The sequence below is a fragment of the Drosophila guanche genome, unplaced genomic scaffold (genome assembly GCF_900245975.1).
Source record: "Drosophila guanche unplaced genomic scaffold, DGUA_6, whole genome shotgun sequence".
Lineage (NCBI taxonomy): Eukaryota > Metazoa > Arthropoda > Insecta > Diptera > Drosophilidae > Drosophila > Drosophila guanche.
The window spans coordinates 4,768,929-4,791,117 of record NW_022995743.1 but is presented as its reverse complement, the minus strand read 5'-3'; the positions used below and the strand labels follow the sequence as shown (position 1 = coordinate 4,791,117).

Genomic DNA, 22,189 nt, shown 5'->3' with positions numbered 1-22,189 from the left:
GAGATATCAGAAATTATATGGCAAAGGGCCAAGGATTCAAGGAATAGTGGCATAAGGTACCCAAAAGGGACAGCAACTGGGACTGGGACTGGGACTGGGGCAGGGCTGCCTGGCAACTTTCCCATAATTTACACTTTATCGAACAATAACAAACAACCTGCATAATATATGGCTCCAGCCAGCTCCCTAAAGGCATCTCCAGCTGCAAGAGGGAGTAAAGAGGGTGGCGCAATGTGCTTTCCCACTTGCTGGCGTTTGAGGTTCACCAGCAGAGTTATCCTTCTGCCAGCTCTCTGCGCTCCCTCTCTTATGCAAAATGCACGTCAATCAGAGCTGCCACAACTGCATTCTACCTCACAGGTAGCACATCAGAAATCAGAAGGGAATGTCAAATGCTGAGCACCTGTTAACCCACATACATACATATGTACTCGCATTTGTTGTTTTGATCCCTGCGAAGCTTGCTGGCAATTTGCATTTAAGATTCCACCTCAAAAGCCATTCCATCCATAAAAGAATCAAGCAAATGGCATATCTATGGGTTGTGGCATCTCTCCTCTTCGTTTGGGTCGTTTGGGGAATATGGCACAATAAAATTTTAATTCGTAACGATTGATGGTTGCCCTAGAAGCACCCACACGCACACGCACACGCACACGGGTTCCGTGTATTGCAACACCCATCAATGGGGATGCCCAGAGATGCTACAGCTTCTGGTCTTGCACAGGGTTCCATCCATTCAATACATTACATTTTATAACCCAGCTAATTTGCATATGTAAGAGTGTATATAACGATACAAAATGTGTGTTGTGTGTGTGTGTGTGTGTGTGTGTGTGTGTGTGCTACACATTGATTGGATTTATTTGACTTTCACTGAGGGTAGCCACAGAGAACACTGGCAAAATGGTAAGGTCAGGCGTGTATGGAGCGAGTCTAAGCGGCTGACATTTGCTGAATGTCAAAAGCACAGTGCCACCTGCCACACCGTCACACTGCTTCTTACATACTGCCTGTTGTAGGGATACTCGTTATACTTTCCGCCCCACTTTGGGGCAATCCGAAAATTGCAGTCGCCTCGTTAGTACCTGAATGGCAAGTGTAATTACGAGCCATAACCAGAGCCACCAACAGCCCATAACCTTAGTCGTTTCGAGTATTCGAGTCGAATCGAATCGAATGGGTACAACCTTTAAAGTTCGTTCGGCCTGCATCGACCTTGGCCACAAAACACTGTTTGAAGGGGGGCTTTATAATGGTTGCGAATCGATTAATAATTCATAGTTCAACAGTTCTGTTTTGTGGCAGTTTCTGTTTCAAGCAATTTAGTTCCAAATCAATTTTCTGTTTAATTTTTAGAGCTATCAATAGATGGCTACACGGGCATAGTTGAGAATTAAGGATAAGAACTAAACATTCCATCTATGGTTCTAATTATCAGCATGTTCCACATGGCATAAATCAACTGAAACAACACTCACAGAAGTCAGACGTTCAAGTGATTTCCTTTAAAGTGGATATCCCCTTTCAAACAATATTTATTAAATGTTTTTGCACTCGTCTCTGCCCCTGTGTCTGCAGTTAGTTAGTTGCAGTTCATTTGACTCTTGTAAATTGTATATTCAAATGTTATATACACATAGTAAACGTAGGATAAACCGACACGAAATACGAGTCATACGAATGAATATGCATGAAGCAACTGACCAAACAAACCCGTCGGCAGTACAGTATAAATATTGGGTAAATATTCGCAGGCCATAAACAAACAATCAAATGAGAGTGCAGCTACGACACGTGTATAATTAAGAGTAATCGCTCAATGCCGCATTAAAGGCCATAGATATCGACGATGAAGCTGAAGCCCTTGTTCCGCTGACTCTTAAAGTGGATCTTCGCGTAGGTGGACTGTGGGCCACCTGCCGTCAAATAGGCATAGCCGCCCTGCCCGTCGCGAATCTGGTCGGTGATCACAATTTGGGTAATGGTTCGTGCCAGTTTCTGCTTTTAAATATTAATCACAATTAATCTTTGGGCAGGTACCAAGACTGTTGGACAACTCACATTCTGATTGAAGACATAATCCCTTGTGACAACTCGCCAAAGCGAGGACTTTTGCGTGACGATCTCACGCCGAAGATGCATGTCCCGGAAGGAGCGTGAGCCCCATGTGACACTGTGGCTAGGACCACGGCCAGACGCCTGGCAGAGCGCAGTCAGAGAAATCAGCACTAGGAAGATGTAGACCTTCATTTTGAGAACGTTTCCAGTGAATGGGGAAATGATGAGCGGATTTTGGGTTTTTATAACCAAAATCGTAGTGCTAAAAATATCCAGCTATTGTCTCCAGACAGCTGTACAGGCGGCCTCAGAGAACAGAACCCACAGATGATTCAACCTTTTTCCTATTCAAAACAATTGTATGAACCTTTTACTGCGCGTCTCACACTCACACTTCCCCTCCCCCCTCTTGCTCTTACTCTCGAAATACTTTCTCAAAGACCTCTCTATTCGAGAGAGAAGGCTTGAGACTTTTGTTTCGCCTTGGGTTTCGGTTTCAGCCGCCATTTCCACTCGGAGTCTCCTCTTGCGGTTGGCTGCTTTAAATACCGTTGGGAGCTGTGCCCGTGTGGGTGTCTGGTTACTCCGCTCCTCCTGGCCCAGCGTTAAGCTATAAGGCAAATATTTATTTAATTTTAACATCCCACCCACGGCTATGCCCTGTTTCGGCCCTGTGCACAGATCCAATTTACTCAAGTACAAAGAACCAACGAGAAGAGGAGACGCTGTCGCGTGTATTGTTGAAATTTTATTGTGCAAACATGAGTATGACAGTGTAGAGTGTCTCTCTGTGTGTGTGTGTGTGTGTGTGCGTCTATGTATATGTTTTATGGTTGCACGTTGGTTTTTCTCATTTGTGTGCACAAACAAACGCACAGAGGCAACAGTTACAACAAAAGCACACACACAAAATGACCGAGAAATCCGCACCGTTGTTAAGTGCCTCTCTCCCCCAATCTCTCTCTCTCTCTCTCTCTCTCTCTGTGTGTCTATGTAAACCACAAAAAGAATATACAAATAAAAAGACGATTTGCAATGGCAAACAAATCAGCAAAAATGTGAATTCGGGTGAACAATAAACTACAGCTGTAGGCGTCGCAGGCAAATGGGAATTCAGCAATAAATATTTTTGTTTTACTTTACTTTTACTCCTGCGCCTGAAATTCCACCTGTATTCCATTTAAATCCACGCTCTATTCATGCTTACTCTGCATCAACATTTATTGGTGTAAGGCTTTAAAAATGAAATTATCATTTAGCTCTTTTGTTTGGTTTCAATTTTCTCTCTCTTTTTTTTGTAACAATTTAATGCCCGGAATTGAATTTCAGCAAAACTTCCATGCGATGCGGACTAATTCAATTAAAAGTCGATCTGCTGCATCGTGTAAGTGGCCAAAAACATTGTGTTTAATGCATGTCCTGTCTATCATATTGTTTTTATCAAAATTTCATGTTCATGCACACAGACCCTGAAAATTGCTGAATTGTCGCGTTGTGGGGCATGGCAGCACTTGAAGCTGAAAGCGCTTTAAATAATTTTAATTAAAACAAATGGCACTCGAAATAAAACACGCACATCAAACAGCCAGAGGGGAGGTGCCGGGTGGGACAGTGGTACGTACAGTGGGTGTGGTGGCTGAATGGAACAGACATGGCGTGTAATTACGCCCGACATACAGTGAGCGAGGGCGGCAGGAAGAGGGGAAGGAGGGTATGTCGGCTCGGGTCGGGTCGGGTCGGGTCCTTGTTTGCGCAGGAATCAAGTGGTGATGGTGGTGCTGCTGCTGCTGATGTTGACACTGCACGGCAGCAACATCAGTGGCCGCGGCAGCGACATTCGCACTGCCACCACGCAAACCCTTCACTGTGGCAACCAGCAGAGCAGTGAGCGAAAGAGAGAGAGAGAGAGAGAGAGAGATGGATACCCGCCAGCGTGCTCTTCATTTGTGACAAGTTGGAAATACAGCAAACATGAGCAGCAGCAAACGCACACCAGACAAAACTTGGAAGCAACTTTACTTTTGGTGTTGTTGAGTGTTTCTCTTATATATTTTATTTGTGGAGTATGAAGAGATATAGTTTCATTAAAAAAATCTAGATCTTTGCATTGTTCGTGCCCAAAGCTCCTTCTATAACTACAGGGCATCGCATTGCCGTGTTACTCTTCCTTGAACTCCATGCAGTTGGGTTTTGTTGTAATTGTTTGGTTTTTTTTACTGTCTCGGGGCACTTTCACGCTTGAATCGTGCCTTCAGCCTGCAACATAATCAAAAGAGCCAGACATTAACCATCCCCATCCCCATCCCCATCCGCTTAAACCCCTACTTACTTTTGCGGCAGACAACAGAACCCAATTGTAATTAGACTAGAGAGCTTTCCAGGGTCAAGAGGAGTGAATGGATATTCCCCAAAATTACATTTAATCATTGTTATTTTAGGCTCTCTGTCCCCAAGTGTAACGCTGACCTTTTCCCTGCCGTTCCACCCATTCCAGTTCTCCCTTTCCCACCAAATCCCACGATGACACAGAAGCCAAACCACAAATCCACGTACATATATCCAGGGTGGCAGGCTCGTAAGTACATTTGATAAAAAGCCACTTAGTGTGGCATTCCGGACTTAGCCAAAGCCCAACGAAATCTCCACCAAACAAATCTCCACACTCTCAGCCATAACCCATTTAGGAGCTGCTTCTGTGGGATGGATTGGTGGTTCTGCTGCTGCTGCTGCTGCCAGCGTTCAACACTTTGGACCTGCCACCCTTTTTGACAATATCAAACTTGAGTGGCACACAACTGACAGCAGTGTGGGGGATGTGGGGGGTAGGGACACTGGCAGTGCGGCAAATAAATAACGTTTAAAGCGTAAATATGGTAAACGACGTTAACGGGCGGCGCCCTCAAGTGTCAGTTGGCGGCTGTCAAAGCCACAAGATTCCATGGACACCACCCACATCCCCCACTCTCCCTAAGCTACGTCTTTAGACATTCGTTCTCCTTCTTCACCTCCCCCTTTACCACACTACAGTTTGCCAGAATTGGCAAAAATGAATTTCCAGTATGATTTTGTATTAATTCTGAAACATAATTATTCGAAATTTCGTAGCTCATTTATGAGCTTTACAACAGAATGGCTTGTCCTTTTGTCTTGTCTTCGTAGCTTGTATCCTTATCAGAATTTTCATGGAAAACATTGAAAACAAATATGTCTCAGGATTTAACTCTGAGTGTCTTGTGTCTCTTCTTGGAACTCCATTGACAATGAAATTGATTCTATCCGCTATTCGGTTTCCCATTCGTCAAGCTTCTTACATGGAAAAAGTTTGCTTGAATTGCTTGAATATTTTGTATTTAAGAAAATTAAACGTAATAGCTTCAAATGATTTTGCAACGTTTATTCCCTCAGTGTAGTATGTCCTGCTCCTCCTTTCCTGCCTGGCACCCCACGAAAAATTGACATTGAGATGGCGCATACGCCGCTTGGCCCCAAGATGTTCCACGCGCAATTACGCTGCAGAAATGTCGAGTATTATTAACACGACACTTGTTGAGGGGGGGATGGGCAAGTCGGAACGGGGGGAGAAAGAAGTGCTTGGCCACAAAAAAAAAACCTCCGCTGTCAGCAACAATTGCGGCTCGGTTCGCCAGCTGCCAAAGACATTTTCAATGAATGCGATATTCTCTATCGGACTGCAAGTGGAAGTGCGAGTGGGAATCACGGAGCCATAAAATGATTTCTTGGCATGCAAATTGCATTTCGGCCAGAGCCACAGTCACAGTCACAGTCGCTTTTGGCTGCGCTGTCAGCAACGGATTGCAGATAAGGCCCCCAACCAAATGGATTTTCATGGATTTGCAAGCCAAGTTTCCTTCCATTTGGCGGACAACGAGAAATAGTTTTCATATTTAATTGCAGCGAAGGGGGAGCCGCAGAAGGAACATGTGGCCAAATAGCGACGTCAAAGTGCAGGCCAAGTGCCACAGTAAATTACATCAAAGGAATGATCATTTCCCCCCAACTTGCAATTGAAATTTGTTTGCCAACTCTGACACGAACACGGTCTTAGGGGCCGTTTGCCCTCAAAAGTTAGTCAAAATTAGACGTGGCAAGCAAGTAATGGAGACACCCCGAAAAGGAAATGCTTATTATTTGCATAAATTCCGCACACACAAAGCCCCCGACAAGTGACAGGCCAAACGAGAACGGAGAACGTCCAGGAGCTGAACGAAAGAAATGCAAATTGTGCTGGAAAATTTAAATGTCAGTCAACAATTCAGTTGTTAAACTCGCATTACACACACACACTGAGACAGGCGCTGCTGCTGCTGCTGCTGCTGTGGTCTTACTGTTGCCATGTGGTCCAGGACACGAGCAAAAGTCATTTGCTCGATCTCGGGGCTCTGTTTAGGAGGCTGCGCCTAATCGAAAAGCGTGCGTGACAGACAGTCTGAGTGAGTGTGCGGTTTGGCACTGCGTGTAGGGCTGGGCAGAAAAGAAAATAGGGAAGGGGAAGGGGAAGGGGAAGGAAAAGCTAAAGAAAATAAAACTTTCCCGACACACTGCCGAAGAACTTTTCACTTTTGTTGCGGATTTCTGGGGATACTCTTGGCGGGGCAACAGAAGATTTTGGTTGTGCCATTCGATGTCAATTTAAAGTTTTTCCCTTGGGGTGTGCCAGAATAAAAGTTTTTTGTGTGTGGCCGAAGTTTGTGGCAATTGTGCGAATCCTTTCTGCCGCTGTGCCGCTGCTGTTGCTGCATGCAGCATAATCGATGTGCTCTTGCCGTTTTCATTTTAATAACTTTTTCACGACTCCCGACCGGCACTGCAACAATTACGTGCGGCAAGTGCAGGAGCAGCAAACAACTAACGATCCAACAAACAGGCAACAAACAAGCGGCCGCCATCGACAACAATGGCAACAAAGGAAGGACCTAAAGCTGCATCAGAGAGCTAGAGTGTACGGGAAGCTGGGGAGTTGTGCCTCCACAAATTGCAAACTGGGTTAAACACTTGGCCAGAGTTTCCGCCCGAGTTTCCACCTGAGCTTCTTCCCTTGACATTTCGCCGGGCTGCAACTTTGTTGCTGCTCCGCAACGCATTCAAGTGGTATGTTGCCTTGGCCATAATTGAGGCACGCGCTAAGCGCAGCGCAGCGCAGCGCAGCGAAATGATTTCTGGCCGAGAAACCCCTTTGAATTCATGTTACAACTGGGATCCAATTACTGGGTGGCCACGTAGTCGAGCCATAACACATTCCACGCAATTATTACTGCAACTTCCACTCACCCAGAAGTTAATTTCCGCTTGGGCGCCGCAACTGAAACGAGAGAATGCGAATGGAGAATAGTTTATAATTAATATTAACGCATTTTCGTTTCAATAATAAATGGAGCTAATTTATTTACAACATGCCAACCGCAAGCGCGCCACCCTCCTCCCTGGGGGCTTTAGGGCAGTGTCCTAGGGTGTCGGTGTTTTTTTGGGGGGCAGTGTCAGAGGTGTATTTGGGGCAGGTGGCAAGAGAAAAGTTTCATTTTGTGAAAGCTGTGGCAGTCAATGCGTTTTAATTCAATTGCAAATGATTAAAAATTAATGGCAAATTAAATGTAAGCTCAATGAAATTGTACTTAAAAATGGTAACAGAGAAGATTGGGGGGAAGAGTGGAGGCTGTGATGGCAAGAGAGACAGATTATTGACACATGACATTTATGCGGAGCCAGAGCGAGAGAGAGAGAGAGAGGGCAAGACCAGAGAGAAAAGGTTGATTGGATGGCAAATGTCGAAACTTAAACGAAAGAACGTAGACACGCATCGACACACACACATCCATACGCAGCACACGCACAGCACATACGGCACATGGTTGGATCGTTGTGTGTGTGTGTGCGTGAGTGTGGAAGCGGAAACGGAAGTTGTTACAAAGTCTGTTGAAATCAATTTGAAAAGTAAACTTGTTACGTGGAAAACCCGAAACAAGAGAATGAACCGACACAAAGAGAAAGGCGGAATGGTCAGAGCAAAGAGCAAGGAGCCGGCAAATAAGGAAAACTAATTGCAGCGAGCGCTCACTTTTTTGTTTTGTTTTTGTGCTCTGCTTGTTAATGGGCCTGCAAACGAGCTTCAAGTTTTTGCCTCCTTCTATTGATTGCTACACACACACACACACACACACACACACACACACACACACACTCACACACAGAAGCATGCAAATATGTACAGGCGCTCCATTTTGTGGCACTATGAAAGTTTTTGCCTCATTTCGCTGGCATTGTTTGTGCACTCTCGAAAATCTGCGTGTGGCAGGGGCAGCTGCAATTAAAGTTAGTTGAGAGCCGCTCCATCCCCTCAACCACCCCCTCGTTGTTGTGCTGCACTTTAATTAACCCAACTCCAGGACACCATTCTGCATTCTGCATTCCCCGTTCCCGCTAATGGCAATTTATGGGCGATAATTTATGGTCTAAATACATAAAAACATGTGAGAAACAAAAGAGCGAACAGGAGAATGGAACCGACTCTTTAATGGTAAAAGCTTCAGCTAATTGAGAGAGAGAGAGAGAGAGAGAATCACATGCCTTAAATTGCAAGAAACAGTTTGAAAATTTGTAAATTTCCAATCAAGCTGCGCATTAATCTCTTGCCAAAATGGATGCCAAATATAACTCTATCAAAGGAACATGTAGAACGTCCATTCCACTACCTAAATCACTTTTTGCAGCTTGTGAGGGATGTGCATAAATCAAGAATAGAAAAACAAGTTAAATGCAAATGAATATCCGAATGCAGATGGCAATCCGGCAATCAATGGGAATTTTGAGAACTGAAAACGCAGCTGGCTAATGCTGCTCCATCAAGAGTGTATCAGGAATGCAAAAACAACCAAATAGAATCCATTTGAATTCGAGTTAATTACTAGTGAGTGGCAGCAGTGTAGGATTACCCAGTGGCAATCAGTATTATCAAAGGCATTTAATTGCCATAAATCTGCAAAAGTTGTTAAAAACCCATTTAAAATTGTCACCGTAATGGAACGCTCAACTGCTCGCTCACTGGCATTTACCCAACTATCTGCCACCCGCCATCAGCTCCACTCCACTCTACTCATCCGCAGCCGGATCCTCCAATCCTCCATCCAATCTATGTCTTGGCTGGGATAAGGAGCTTGGCCTGTAACTGGAAGCGTGTTTCCTGCTTCCTGCTTTCTGCTTCCTGCTGCTGTTCTCCTGTTTTTAGCTTTCATTTCAGGCTGCAGTTTGCAGCTTTCGTGCTTGGATGTTAATTAGAAACTCTTGAAAATTATTAAAAACTTTCCGAACTGTCAGACAGACAGCAAAGAAGACAGAGACAGAGACAAACTGAAGGGGGTTTAGTGCTAGAGTAAAAACGCAGCACCAACTCGCTCTATGTGAGATATTTCGTGAGCAAACTTGCTAGATACATTTTTGTATGAAATATCTTTCGCTTTGCGAAGAAATTGTTTGCAGAAAAGCAGAGAAAATGTGCGCAGGAAACCCCAAGCACTCTGGGGCTAAAATTCACTAATTAATGTTGAAATCTTGCCAGCCAAAAGTTGAACCAACTTGCAACTCGCGCTAATGGCGCTAAACTAATAGTTTAAACACTGAACTTAGAGTGCACTCTAGTGGAACCCAATATAAATCTGCGGTTTATCTATCTTTAGCTTACAGCTTTCTAAAAAGCGCAACGTAGCATTCTTCCGCATTTCACAATCTCTATCAATGTTCATCTTGGCAGCCCTTCAATGCGGAATAAAATCTCATTCATCGCGGTCAGTGGATACGAGTAGATGCCGTCTCAAGTGTCTCTGTCTCTGACATCTATGCATCGCTCACTTAGCACCTTTTATTGGTGCCAATTAAGAATAATTTCAAGCTGTTTCTCAGTTGAGATTACAGCCACTGTCTGCCACGAACCAGATAAGCGATCCGCGTCGAATCTGTGGCGTGTGTGGGTTTGAGATTGCTTTGGATTGGGGGTCTGGGAGGTAACCAAGCATTCGAGCATCTAGACTGCGGTTAGTATATCGCACGACCTCAAAGCACACAGTTCAAGTGAAACGCATCTGGAGATGGAATCCGTGGCGAAATCGACACAACCAAAGGAGCAGTGGGACAATGGTCTCGAGTTTCTCTTCTCGTGCATCTCCCTGTCCGTGGGCTTGGGCAACATCTGGCGGTTCCCGTACATTGCCTTTCAGAATGGCGGCGGCACCTTTGTCATACCGTATCTGATTGCCCTGATGGTGATTGGCCGTCCCGTTTATTATCTGGAGATAGCCTTGGGCCAGTTCACTGGCCGTGGAGTGGTCAAGGCCTTCGATATGGCACCCCTGCTCAAGGGCGTGGCCGTGGGACAGGTGCTGGCCACGGGTGCCTCCATTACCTACTACTCGAGCATCATGGCCCTGACCCTGAGGTTCCTGGTGGCATCCTTAAGCTCGGAGCTGCCCTGGAGTCATTGCTGGGTGCAGTGGGGCAGTGATTGCCACGACGGCAGCATCGTCAATGCCACGGGAAAAATGTCCTCAGCACAGCTGTACTTTGAGTGAGTTCTAGAAGACTTCTTTGTCGAACTGGGAGCTAACAATTTTCTTCACTTTCCTCAGACGTGAGATCCTCCACGAGGTGCCCAACATTGACAATGGCCTGGGCATGCCGAACTTGGATTTGGTCGGTTGTCTGTTCGTATCCTGGCTGATCATTGAAGCCGTGTTGTTACGTGGCATCAAGAGCAGTGGCAAGGCTGCCTACTTCCTCGGCGTCTTTCCCTATGTGGTGCTGCTCATCCTACTGCTAAGGGCTGTCACGCTTCCCGGGGCCATCGATGGCATCATTTACTTCTTCAAGCCACAGTGGCGGCAGCTGCTCGATCCGCTGGTGTGGTATGCGGCCGTCACACAGGTTTTCTTCTCGCTGGCCATTTGCTTTGGCACCGTCATCACCTATGCGAGCTACAACAACTTTCATCGGAATGTCTACAAGTGAGTTTTTGTGGATTGCCTGATGTAGGTCCCAATTCTCCCTCTTCCCCAGGGACATTGTTATCATCACCACCATGGACTCCTGCTCCTCGATCATCGCTGGCTGCATTACCTTTGGGATATTGGGGAATCTGGCCAGGGAGACGGGTTTCACGGACATTGGCAGCGTGGTGAAGGGCGGCGCCGGTCTGGCCTTCATATCGTATCCGGAGGCCATTGCCCGCTTTGAGTATGTGCCACAGGTAAGTTATCGCGAGCTGCCTGCCCCTTGGGCGCCCTAAAGCACAACTACCTAAAGATGTTCGCGGTCCTCTTCTTCCTGATGCTCTTTGTCCTAGGCATTGGCAGCACCGTCGGCATGGGCACTTGCATCCTTCGCGTCGTTCGGGATCACTTCGGGGCACGTTCAACACCCACATGGGCCCTGGCCAGCTGTCTGACTATTGTGGGCTTTGGTGTTAGCATCGTTTACATGACGCCGGGCGGCCAATTCATTCTCAATTTGGTGGACTTCTATGGCGTGTCCTTTACAGCATTGATCCTGGCCATTGGTGAATTGGTGGCCGTTGCCTGGATCTATGGTGAGTCCTCCTCCACTCCTGCGAGTCGTTTGAATGGCTTTTGTTGGTTTCGTTCTAAGCACGTATCCTCTTAGGCGTCCATCGCTTCTGTGCGGACATCAAGTTCATGATGGGCATCGAGACGGGTTGGTACTGGCGCCTCTGCTGGTCCTACATCACGCCGGGCCTCATGGCCGCTGTCCTCTTCTACATGCTCCTCGATATGTCGCCCCTCACATACAAGGGCGTGTCCTATCCAGCGTTAACTCACGGTAAGTATGGAATTGCACCATCAGGCCCAGCCCCATTCCCAGCTCCTTCTCACTACTCTCTCATTGGGTTCTTGCCCTCAGTTTTTGGCTGCTGCTTGGCCGCATTGGGACTGCTTCAATTGCCAGGCTGGGCATGCTATGCCTTCTATAGGCAACGCCACAACCCTGGCAGCTTCTGGCAGGTATGTTGCGGTCGAGGGTCCATCTCCCACCCAAACCTTTTAACCCTAATGTGTGTGCTCTGTAGAAGCTACGTGCCACCTGCCAGCCATCGGACACTTGGGGACCGGCCAATGCACAGATGGATGTCAGCAGCTAAAAAATTAGCTTTCCCCACAGCCTCACGCTGCGTATACGTAATGCCGCAGCATTCCCATTCCGGGCTTCCTAGATTATTTGTTATGAAAAATACAGAAAAGTGTGGAATATAAAATTACAAACAAAAGAGTGAGGAGCTTAGCAGTTTTTATTCTGTGAGTAGATTACAAAATTGTTGCTGGATGCGATTGTTGCTGGTGCTGCAAGCACTTTTAATTACCTCAGGGCCTGGCGCCAGTGGGGCTGCAAATGAGGCGTGGCTTTTTTGCACTACACACACATACATATATTTAAATAATAGCTGTGTGTGTGTGTGTGTGCTGTGAGCTGGTGTTTGTCTTTTTGGAATGCCAGACATGTCAGCAATGCGGAACTGCGCAAATATTAAACGGAAACAACGGGAACAAAGTTTAAGCAAGGGGATCGAAGCTGCCAATACCCTGCTAAGTGGAAACCCTCTGCTATTACATCCCGCTATGCACGTCGTAAATACCCACCAGGGCCAAAGGGTATAGCCAGCTGCAGTTTAGACTGTTAAAAGCTGAAAATCTAGATGAAATGTGGAAATGGTGATGGAGAAGCCGAAGAGCGTGCTCAAATAAACCATTGCCTGTGAACTGTTGTTCGACATATTCATTTGTCGGTGTCCCCGAAAGGGTAGCGGGCAGGAGAGGGATTGGCGAACGGACTGCATGTCACATTAAGGAGAGGAGAGACAGCGGGCGAGGACAGCAGCAACTCGGTTGAGTGGCAACGGGGTGGCAAATCAAAATGGCTGGCATGTGACAAAGTTGAGAAGTAAATATGCAGTAGGATAGAATTTATAAAAAAAAAAAACAGAAAGCAGATAGACAGACAGTGTGCCACAATGTTGCCTTCCTGCCTCTCTTCTCTTTCTGTTGTCTGTTGCACTCCTCCCCCCCTCCGTATGACAGCGCAATTATTTACATGTACAGGAATTTATCTCCATCCATGTGGGAGTGTGTGTTCGTGTGTGTTCGTGTGTGTCTGGGTTTGCGTGTGAGAGTTGTCAAAGAGAAAAAAGTGACAGTGTTAAATTTTGGTTCATCCCCTAACCATCTAGGACCCACTCCCACCCCGAACAGAAATTGAAGTGTATGTTGACTTTGACTGACGTGTCGTTAGCGCTGAAGAGGTTCGCGGGGCAACACTTTGCGTGTGTGAGGCACAGCCACACACTCACACACTGCACGTCAGAGAGACAAACAACTTTCTTTCACGTTCTAACGTTGTTCGTTGTTCGTTGTTCGTTGCTTTAACGATGCGCGTAAATCTTGACATACTTTCACCGCTAGACGAGCAGCAGCTGCAAAGGCAGGTGGCAGGCGGTGGCACTCACACATGCCACCAAGACCATTATTAGCCATGCCTTACCATACGCTCTAGCCTGCTAAGTGGACTACTCCTTTGGTGCAGCTGCAACATCACTCACACACTTAAGTATCTGGCCACAGACTGGCCAGGCGCATGCAAATGTTCCCCTCAAGTGGGATCCAGATAATCCTCAGCAGCCGCATCATCATCATCATCAAATCCAAACTTCACTGAGACACCAGAGGAGCACTCGGCCCCATGGCTAGAAGATATTTCTTCAACTTTCCAACACACACACACACACAGTGCACAGAGATACACTCTGCTAGATAGCAGATACTTTTACCCACACACATGCAGACATTCACTTGTGTGACGGAAGCAGCTGCCAGCCAGTGTAGTTCCCAGTTCTGCCCCATGCACCAGGCACACTCTTCACGCAGCCTTCAAGTGCATTTCACTGGATCTGGCTTTCCATCCCGTGTCGGATGCTGCTCGTATAAGCTCTTCCTTATTATAAATATCAGCTGAAATAGAGTATAATGCTCTTCCTGCTTGCATGTCGCACCTGTCAGCGGCAGGCCCTTGCATTTTTTTTATAGTAACGTAAAAGTTGTTTCCACAGCAAAGCACAGCACAGCAACGGCCATGTCAGCGATGAAATAAATGTTCACGTTATAAAAAACATCCCAGAGAATCGATGACGTAATACGTTTATCCCTTGTACACTCACTTTTTCCCTGCTCCTTCGAGGGCGCTGACGTATACTTAATGCGCCGTAATGTTGCCACAACTGGTGCACTTTCCCATGCCCCGTGCCTGTGCCCGTTGTCACTTGACTGAGATTCAATTGTGTTTAGGCTGAGAAAAAACTAATACGCAGCCATATCATAATGTATCGTCGTTACTCCACATTAGGATCCGAATTGTGTGCCCTCGATGGATATGCCTTCAGCAACTCATTGAAGTTGATTGTTTTTGGGTTATTTGTGGGGATTGCAGCGGCAATTACCTAATGAATCGATTGACTAGCCTTCTCCTACAACATCTGAATGTTGTACCCCAACGCAGTCTAGACAGCATAAATTTAATTATTTATATCGGGATTGTTGTGGAAAGACGGAGAGGTGGGTGGTAAATTACTGATTCGTCTTGAGGCATTGTCTTGGGTAATTTATGTCATTTACGAGCTTTTGCCGCTTATCAAAGTCACAATAAATTAAAACTGAAATGATCTTTCCACCCACTACTGCCCTGCTCTTTCCATTCTGCCTCTACCCGCACCTCCAGCCACTCCTCCATCCATTCCCCCCTGTCAGGCAAAGCCAATTACGCTTATTACATAATTCAGCAGCAGCAGCAGCAACGGCGGCGTCAGAACCAGCGGGGCATCCATGGAGCCATCCATGAGGCAAAGCAGCTGCCCACGCATCCAACAGATGAGAAAAATGTACAAGATATGGTAAAGGTAGCAAGAGAGAGAGAGAGAGAGAGAGAGGCAGATCAGGAAAGGCGAGGAACGAGGGAGAGGGAGAGCGATAACTTGCCAGCAAAACCACGTGGAGAAGGCAAAGGTGGTGTGGTTAAGGAGAGAGAGAGAGAGGAGGGAAAAGAGATGGGAGAGCTCCCATCATAAAGGAAAGTCAAGTCAAACAATTAAGAGGAGCCCGTCGATGGACTAAAAGCCTTAACAGCCCTGTCCCGCACCCCCACCCTTAGCCACTGGCCGCTCCCAGACACTGTCCATAGACCTCTTCCCACTCTCTCTCAATTCTGGGCACAAAAATGTGTCTGTTGTCCCGAAATTCAGGTTTCATTAGAAGAAGGCAATGTGTGTGGGTGTGCAGAGCAGCTCGGACGGAAGGAAGATAGGAGAGGAGCCTGCTATCCAGCTGACAACATAATGCGAATGTCGAAACAATATTTTCCATGTCTGCTAATGTGTTGGATCCGGGATACACGGATACGTGCACATACATACATACATACAGAACGAGAGAGCAGGAGACAGGGAGAGACTGTGGCGAGACAGTGGAATCCTATTAAGAAGTTTTCTATCGCAAATTAAAATCTAAATACGCAAACAAAATGATGGCGACGTCTGCGCCACGGGTTGGCCACGGTGTAACGGCAGCCAAAAAGAAAGCACAACTACACTGACAGAAAATGCAATGACAAATATGCCAGCATGTGTGCTAAAATGCTAACTAATTGCAGGGAATAAAAAAGGGTGGAAAACCCGTGGATAAATTATTTTCAATTATAATTTGTTTGTTACGACATTTAGCCCCTTGTAGCCAAAGCAAGAACTAGCATTTCTCGCCGTGCATACAGCAAAGACACCAAGAAAATAAGTATTAGCCAGCGTAACGGTATTCACGAAAGCCCAGACAACATCCTTGCCTGCTTTCTCCTTCCTCTAATCCCGAGCCACGCCTCGTATTTTCCTTTTTATTTGTGTGCTGTCTGCTTACAGTTTGAATTATAAGCTAGCGAAAATTTAATAAATGCTGCTCCCCCGTGTCCCGCACCATGTCCACCGCCCACTGTCTGCCACACACCCACCGCAACAAAAAAGGAAAAGCAAAAGAAAAAGACAGACTATGACAATGTCAAAGAGTTTGGTGCACGCAACGGGGGCGTGGCCACCGACCACCTGCGACACCAACAACAACTACAACAATTGTTCGGGAAAAAGTTCTGGCCTGGCAAATGGCAAAACTTTTCCCCAGCGTTGCCTCCACCCCCGGCCGGCCAATCTCTGGCTCGCCCTCCTGTTATTCTGTTTTGTCCTTGCAACAACTTTAAGCCTTTATTAAATTGTGTGTCCAAAGTCAACAGCGTCAACAGAGGCAACACAATGGCGGAAACAGACACAAAAACAGAAACAGGCGGCAGAAAGAATGCCAGTGCCAGAGCCAGAGACAGAAGTGACAGGCAACCAGAATTGACAGCAAAACAAACGATTGTCATTGTCAAGTGTGTGCGTCAACCTTTGAACCCGTCCCAGGGCCTACTATTTCTGTGTCGAAGAGACCCCACCTCCTAGACCCCGCCACACCGCTCCCCAACCCTGTTGAAAATAGATGTCAAGCAGTTTTCCCTACAGGCAGTCTCAACCCGTGGACCCCTCTTTAGTCGGTTGGTTTAAATTGAATTGTTAATTCGGTACAAAAACCTTTTCCGCCTTTACCTCTCTCCCACTCTCTCTCTCTCTCGCTCTCTCTATCTCTCTGTGTCCCTTTATTCGATTCACTCTGTGTGTGTGTGTGTGTGTGTGTGTGTCTCTGCCGCCCTTCTCTCTATCTCTGTGTTTCCCTTTCTTTGATTCCCATCAATGCGATTTCCGTTGAGGGGCCCAACCCTCCTCTCTGTTCAAGGGGGTCCAAATATATATTTATGTTAAACCCTTTTTGTGGCAGCTTTTGTTTTTTGCCTTTGTTGCGTTATGCAAACATTCGACTGCCTGTGACAATGCCACAGGAAGCATCCACCATCCCCACAGCCTACCGTTTCCCCTTTCCCCCTCCAGTATAGTCCATTGTCGATGAGAGATACACCATACACCTGCACTAGATGTTGGCTAAAGTGCCTGTCCTGTGTGGTCGTGGCAGTCAATGCCATTATCTTCTTGTTCTCCCGATATTTGCATATTCCGTACGGCCAAAGTCCAGCTCCCGTTCCCGTTCACGTTCCACATCCGAGTCCTGCAACAGTTTTACCTCCAACAGTCCGCATTGTTTACGTTCCGCTGCTCGATTCAGCAGACTATCTCCAACCGTGCCCTTCCTCCCACCTTGTCTTCGCTCAATTGTTGCCGGAGCATAAATCAAGCGCAAGGCACAAATATTTTTCAAGTGACAACAAATATATAATGACGCGGAGCACCTGAATGGATGATGGTGCCTGAAACTGTGGCTCTTTGTTGACTTTAGCCGCGGACACATTGCCACCGCAGCCCCATCGCTTCCTGGTTAAGATTCTACGACTGCTGCAGTCAGGATACTCTAACTGGTAACCGGGCCTTATCGCTAATAAGAGCTAATGAAGGATGGACTGTGAAGGAATCAATTCAAAATTCTAGGAGCTTTCATTGGTTCTGTTGGGCTCAACTTTATAGCTAGATTTCTAGTGTTTCTTTATGTGTGTTCTCGTGTCTTCTTCTGATAAATTTCTGGCATAGAGCATCTGAATTTTGGTTTCCCGCGTTAGATTTCCGGCCAGTGTGTAGTGCTCCACTTTCCGACATTGCGACGCTGCGGCTTGCGCTTTGCTGATTTCGTTTTGATTACGGCAAATTGTTTTTAGTTGCCTCCGCCTTGTGGGTCCTCCATTCTGCTCTGCTCCTGTCCGTTTCGTTGCCTTTCGTTTTGTTTCCTTTCCTTTCCTTTCCTTTCCGTTTTGTGATTTGTTTTGTGGCCAAGTTTATATTGCGGCATTTGTGCAGTTTCCGCGACTCCGTTGATTTGCATTTATAGCTGCGGTAATCACGGGTCAAGTCCCAAATTAGATTTACCCAAACTCCAACTTGCAGTATCCGCTCCAGCCCCCAAGGCCTGACCTTAACTCAAATGTACACAAGCATTGATAAATAAGTTCGAGGCAAAATGGGAATTGCGTGCGGGCGGGACCACTGGACCGCATTAAATATTGACGAATGTCTTTCTATTTGTTGTGTCATTTCGGTAACTTAATGCAATATGAATGGCCACCAAATATTCATTACGCAGGAGGGTTCATCCATCAAGGGCGGCTAGCGCGGGCAGTATCATTAGCCAGAGCCGAAGGAGAGCAAACTTTGTAACCAATTTAGTTTGGATTTCGACCCCCGTTAATGCATTTTTCCGGCATTCCTTCGTTATTGGTTTTATTTTTGGTTTGCGCTCTTTTCCAGCCAAAGGCGTTAATTAACAAGTTTTTCGATGCACAACTTTTTAATGAAATTAATGTCCCCGCGGGGCATGGGAAGTGTGGAGTGCAACTTCAACTTCAACTCCAGACCGCAGACATATACATTTACCACTGAGACGCTTCTAATGAGCACAGTGCCGCGTACAAGTGGGACGGGGAATAGAACTCTTCCAATTTGGTAGTTCTGGCAGAGCCACCACCAGCCCATTAGTATCTGGGCGTGGCCCTAACGGCGATCAACTCTGGATAACGTTAATAATGCGTAACGGCTCTGCATTTATGTCATGTTATGTTTGTTCCAAGGCCAAGCCACCGGCCACGGACAGGCTAACACGCACACGCACACATGCCACGCCACTCCCGAAAGCGCCAATCCGTCCGCCTCCCCAACACACACATGAATCGAGTTTGGCCGCGTTTCGATTAAACAAACCTCCTCAAATATGCAATGACATTGAGGCAAAGGCAAGAGAAAGGTTGCTGCTGCTGGTGTGTTTGGGTTAGGGGGGAGCTGTCAGAAAGGGGGGTGCATGCACAATGAATTACTGCAGTCAGCAGGATATTCGTTACCCCTTGTGCAGCATGTCTCTCTGAAAGGATATTAGCCAGTAGAACATACCACTCCCCGATTGCATTCGGGCTCAAGGCAAAACCAAAGCAATATCAGGAACACAGACAAGTACAGTCACCATAAAACAGATTTACAATTCTACAGATTAAAGCGGCAGAACCTTCAAAAGAACAGCCAGAAAGTGAGAGCTGGCTTGAAGAAAAGTATAAGTAAATATGTGCTGCCCTCAATGGCATTCTGTTCAACTCAATCGATTGATGAATGATTCGTGCCATTGAAGGTACAGTCGGAACAAGATAGCTTCGAACTGCTGATGCATCTAGTTGCACAGCCTTGCCGCCTCAATGCAGCACTACGACTACTTAATTAGGCGCCAGAGAATGAAGGAAGGCGAGCTAAAAGATTGCATAAGCCTGGCTGAGCTGAAAATATACATAAGGAAACGGAGTTTCGGCTGTTGACAGATTTTGTGTCACTGTTGAGAATGTCAACGAGACGCATGCAACATGCCCGGCACCAAACTGACGCTCAAGGATATGCAAACATGCATCCACCACACACACACACACACACACAACTCTCACACACACCCGTGTGCGTGTGTATCTGCACACGTATGCAGTTGCTTGCGTAACGTAAAAATAGCCTTGAACTGCAGCCGTGCGCTTTCAATGGATTTGCATGCCACCCAAACACCCACCCTGGCCATCGTGGTGGTACTCGCTCACTCGCTAGCTCGCTCGCTTGCTCGCTCCCAAACGTCGCTCAAGGTCACGCGATGCCTACAACCACAAAAGGATACGACAGTTGCGAGGTTGTCTCTCCCGCACTGCCATTACGTAAAGCTCCTCTCGTGGCAAATTTCATCCCAGATCCTTCTAATTGCCACTTGAGCTGCAGCAACTGTGAGAGTGCCACCGCTCCGAAACTATGTACCACAATTGCATTAGTGGACAGAAAATCTCATCGAAAGTTGGGTCCTCTTCATGCAACATGCAAACAATGTAATATTGAGAGAGAGAGAGAGAGAGAGAGAGTGGGAGAGGAAACAAGAGAAACAAAAGGAAAATGAAACGCGAACAACGAAATTCGAGTTGAAATCGAGTCGAAAACGGTCAGCGGAAGGCGGCTAGAGGGTCGCTCTTGGCGTTGGGACAGCGGTGGACGGGCTAGCGGAATTCGTGGGAAATCTGGTAATTGCTGTAAATATCATTAATTCCCATTTTCCATGATTTGGAAGTTGGGGAAATCTGAATGAGAGACCCTAATGAATATTTATATTTATTTATTTGCTTTCGCAATGGCTTTGAGCTGCTGCTAGGGCTGTGGCAGCCCTCGCTAGTCGTCAAAACGTGCAACTGGCGCTGGCACTGGCGCTGGCCATTTAATGTCCCTTCCGCTGACTCCTGCTCTCATCCCACTCTCTTGGCTGGCTCTCCATTCTGGCTTATTCCTGGCATATCCTTGCCATTTGGTTATGCTGGCAGCTCTTTCATTTTGCTCTTTTCTCTGCCATCGCCTGCGTCTCCTTCTCCGCATTCTTCAACATCGTCATCGTGTGCAAGTTGGCCATAAAAATGGAGTAACATTTATGACCCACATCAGGCGGCACACACACACACACACACACACACACACACACACAAAAGAGAGAGGGGATGAGGGTGAAGACGGAGACCTCTGTGTGGATGAGCATTAGGGAGCCCAGGGGCATGGCCAAGGGTTGGTGGGGTGTCTAGGGGGGCGCCTGCAAGCGCAACATTCACAGGGATATTTCTTTTTACTGCTATTCCATTTGGCAATCCTCGCTCTCGCCTCATCACTCTTTCCCCTTCTGCTCTGCTGTCCTTTTTTACTGCTCCTTTCGGCATTTCGACATTTACTTCTCGACTCGCAACGCGTATCCTTGAGCAGGTTGATTCCACCTCTTCTTCGGTTATTCTCGAACCATTTCGCTGCGCTTTCCACCCACTCTCCCTACACTACATACAGCTCACGAACCCTTTCATTTCAAACAACAAAAAAACGTTTTCAAGGTTAAATATGCGTATCAGATTTTTCGCCATTGCCTTTGCAAGGATTTCCGGTACACTTACCCTTTGTTCTGTCTGCCTTTGAGCCTTTGAGTGTGCCGCCTACTGCTGTTGCACACATGTCCATCAGCACATGTCGTTGTCTCCTCAAGATGCAGCTGGTGTTGCACCTCCTCCTCCTCCTCATGCACCACCTGAAACCCCTTTGAATGGGCTACCGCTGCCTCGCACACTGACCCACTTTGCTTTGTTTTGCGTGTTTATCTTAGCTCAGGTGGCCGTTGCTGCTCCTGCTGCTGATGCTGGGGCTGTATCGTTGGCGGCTGCAGTTGCCGCCTGTTTTTGTTGCATGTCTTCCCTTGCCCTGCCTTGCGCTGTTGTTGTTTGTGTTTTTAGTATGACCGACTTTTGGAAACAGCCAAAGAAGCACGCACACACAGTCTCACTTACTCACTCACTCGCACAGAGGGCTTGGCAGAGTGACCAGGCCATCAGGCATCAGCAGCAGCAGTGGAATTCACTGAAAGAATTTAGTTCTCTCAGCTGGAAAGTAGGCAATGCAAAATTTACGAGGATTTCTGTTGCTCCTTCTTTCCTTCACTTTTGGCTTGCCAATTCCGTTACTTTCACTTTGTTAGGCTTTTGTCCGTGTGCGTCGGTGTGTGGATGTGTTTGTATTGGAGACACACGTGTGCGTTTGGTGTGCGTGTGTATCTGTGCGTCGTCGTCAGTTTACGTTTAGCGGCATTGATTTTTCCTCTAAAGAAAACTCCACTTTAATTTCGACTCAAATTTGATTCGATTTGATTTTTATATTCGTATTACTTTCGCCCGATTGCCTATGCACCGTTTCACGTGGATTTTGAAGCACTTTTCGATTCGTTTTGCTTTAGTTCGAGTTTTGCGCGCGCGTGCTCCAACATTTTTGCCCGCTCGATTTGTGTACAGGTGTGTATGTGCGCGTATATGTTTGTTTGTGTGTTTCTGTAGCAGTGTAATATATAAGAGAACAGCTCGGCACCGCAGAATCCCCGGCAGGCGCAACGTACGTCCGCTCGCCACGAAACTTCACACAATTCTGAAGGCAGAAAAGAGCCGCCACACGGCTACTCTTGGTAGT

At 46.8% G+C, this 22,189-nt stretch overlaps 3 protein-coding genes across 6 annotated transcripts in view; 1 reads left to right on the top strand and 2 right to left on the bottom strand.

Annotated features, from left to right (window-relative positions):
• The window catches only part of LOC117579334, a 33,759-nt gene extending 11,631 nt beyond the window's left edge, over nt 1–22,128 (bottom strand). For both annotated transcript variants that reach the window (XM_034265163.1, XM_034265166.1), the window contains exons 1-2: nt 21,133–22,128; nt 7,351–7,381 (exon numbers count right to left, since the gene is read on the bottom strand). The gene's annotated coding sequence lies outside the window, so the exon portion shown is untranslated. The remainder of the gene's footprint in view (nt 1–7,350; nt 7,382–21,132) is intronic.
• LOC117579367 (probable salivary secreted peptide) lies at nt 1,508–2,293 on the bottom strand. 2 transcript variants are annotated; one of them, XM_034265231.1, is made up of 2 exons: nt 2,065–2,293; nt 1,508–2,004 (listed from the first exon to the last, which is right to left on the bottom strand). In XM_034265231.1, exons 1-2 carry the CDS (start codon nt 2,251–2,253, stop codon nt 1,831–1,833), a joined length of 363 nt encoding a protein of 120 aa, XP_034121122.1. In that variant the 5' UTR covers nt 2,254–2,293; the 3' UTR covers nt 1,508–1,830. The 2 variants fall into 2 exon arrangements, with proteins under 2 accessions (XP_034121122.1, XP_034121130.1); XM_034265239.1 differs by having other exon boundaries at nt 1,600–2,001; nt 2,065–2,290.
• On the top strand, nt 10,072–12,313 carry LOC117579348 (sodium-dependent nutrient amino acid transporter 1). Of its 2 annotated transcripts, XM_034265178.1 has the most exons (7): nt 10,086–10,633; nt 10,695–11,069; nt 11,122–11,311; nt 11,368–11,650; nt 11,725–11,901; nt 11,983–12,083; nt 12,149–12,313. In XM_034265178.1, the coding sequence occupies exons 1-7, from the start codon at nt 10,158–10,160 to the stop codon at nt 12,218–12,220; spliced, it is 1,674 nt and encodes a 557-aa protein (XP_034121069.1). In that variant the 5' UTR covers nt 10,086–10,157; the 3' UTR covers nt 12,221–12,313. The 2 variants fall into 2 exon arrangements, with proteins under 2 accessions (XP_034121078.1, XP_034121069.1); XM_034265187.1 differs by lacking the exons at nt 11,725–11,901; nt 11,983–12,083; nt 12,149–12,313 and having other exon boundaries at nt 10,072–10,633; nt 11,408–11,644.
• Nucleotides 22,129–22,189: the final 61 nt, after the last annotated feature.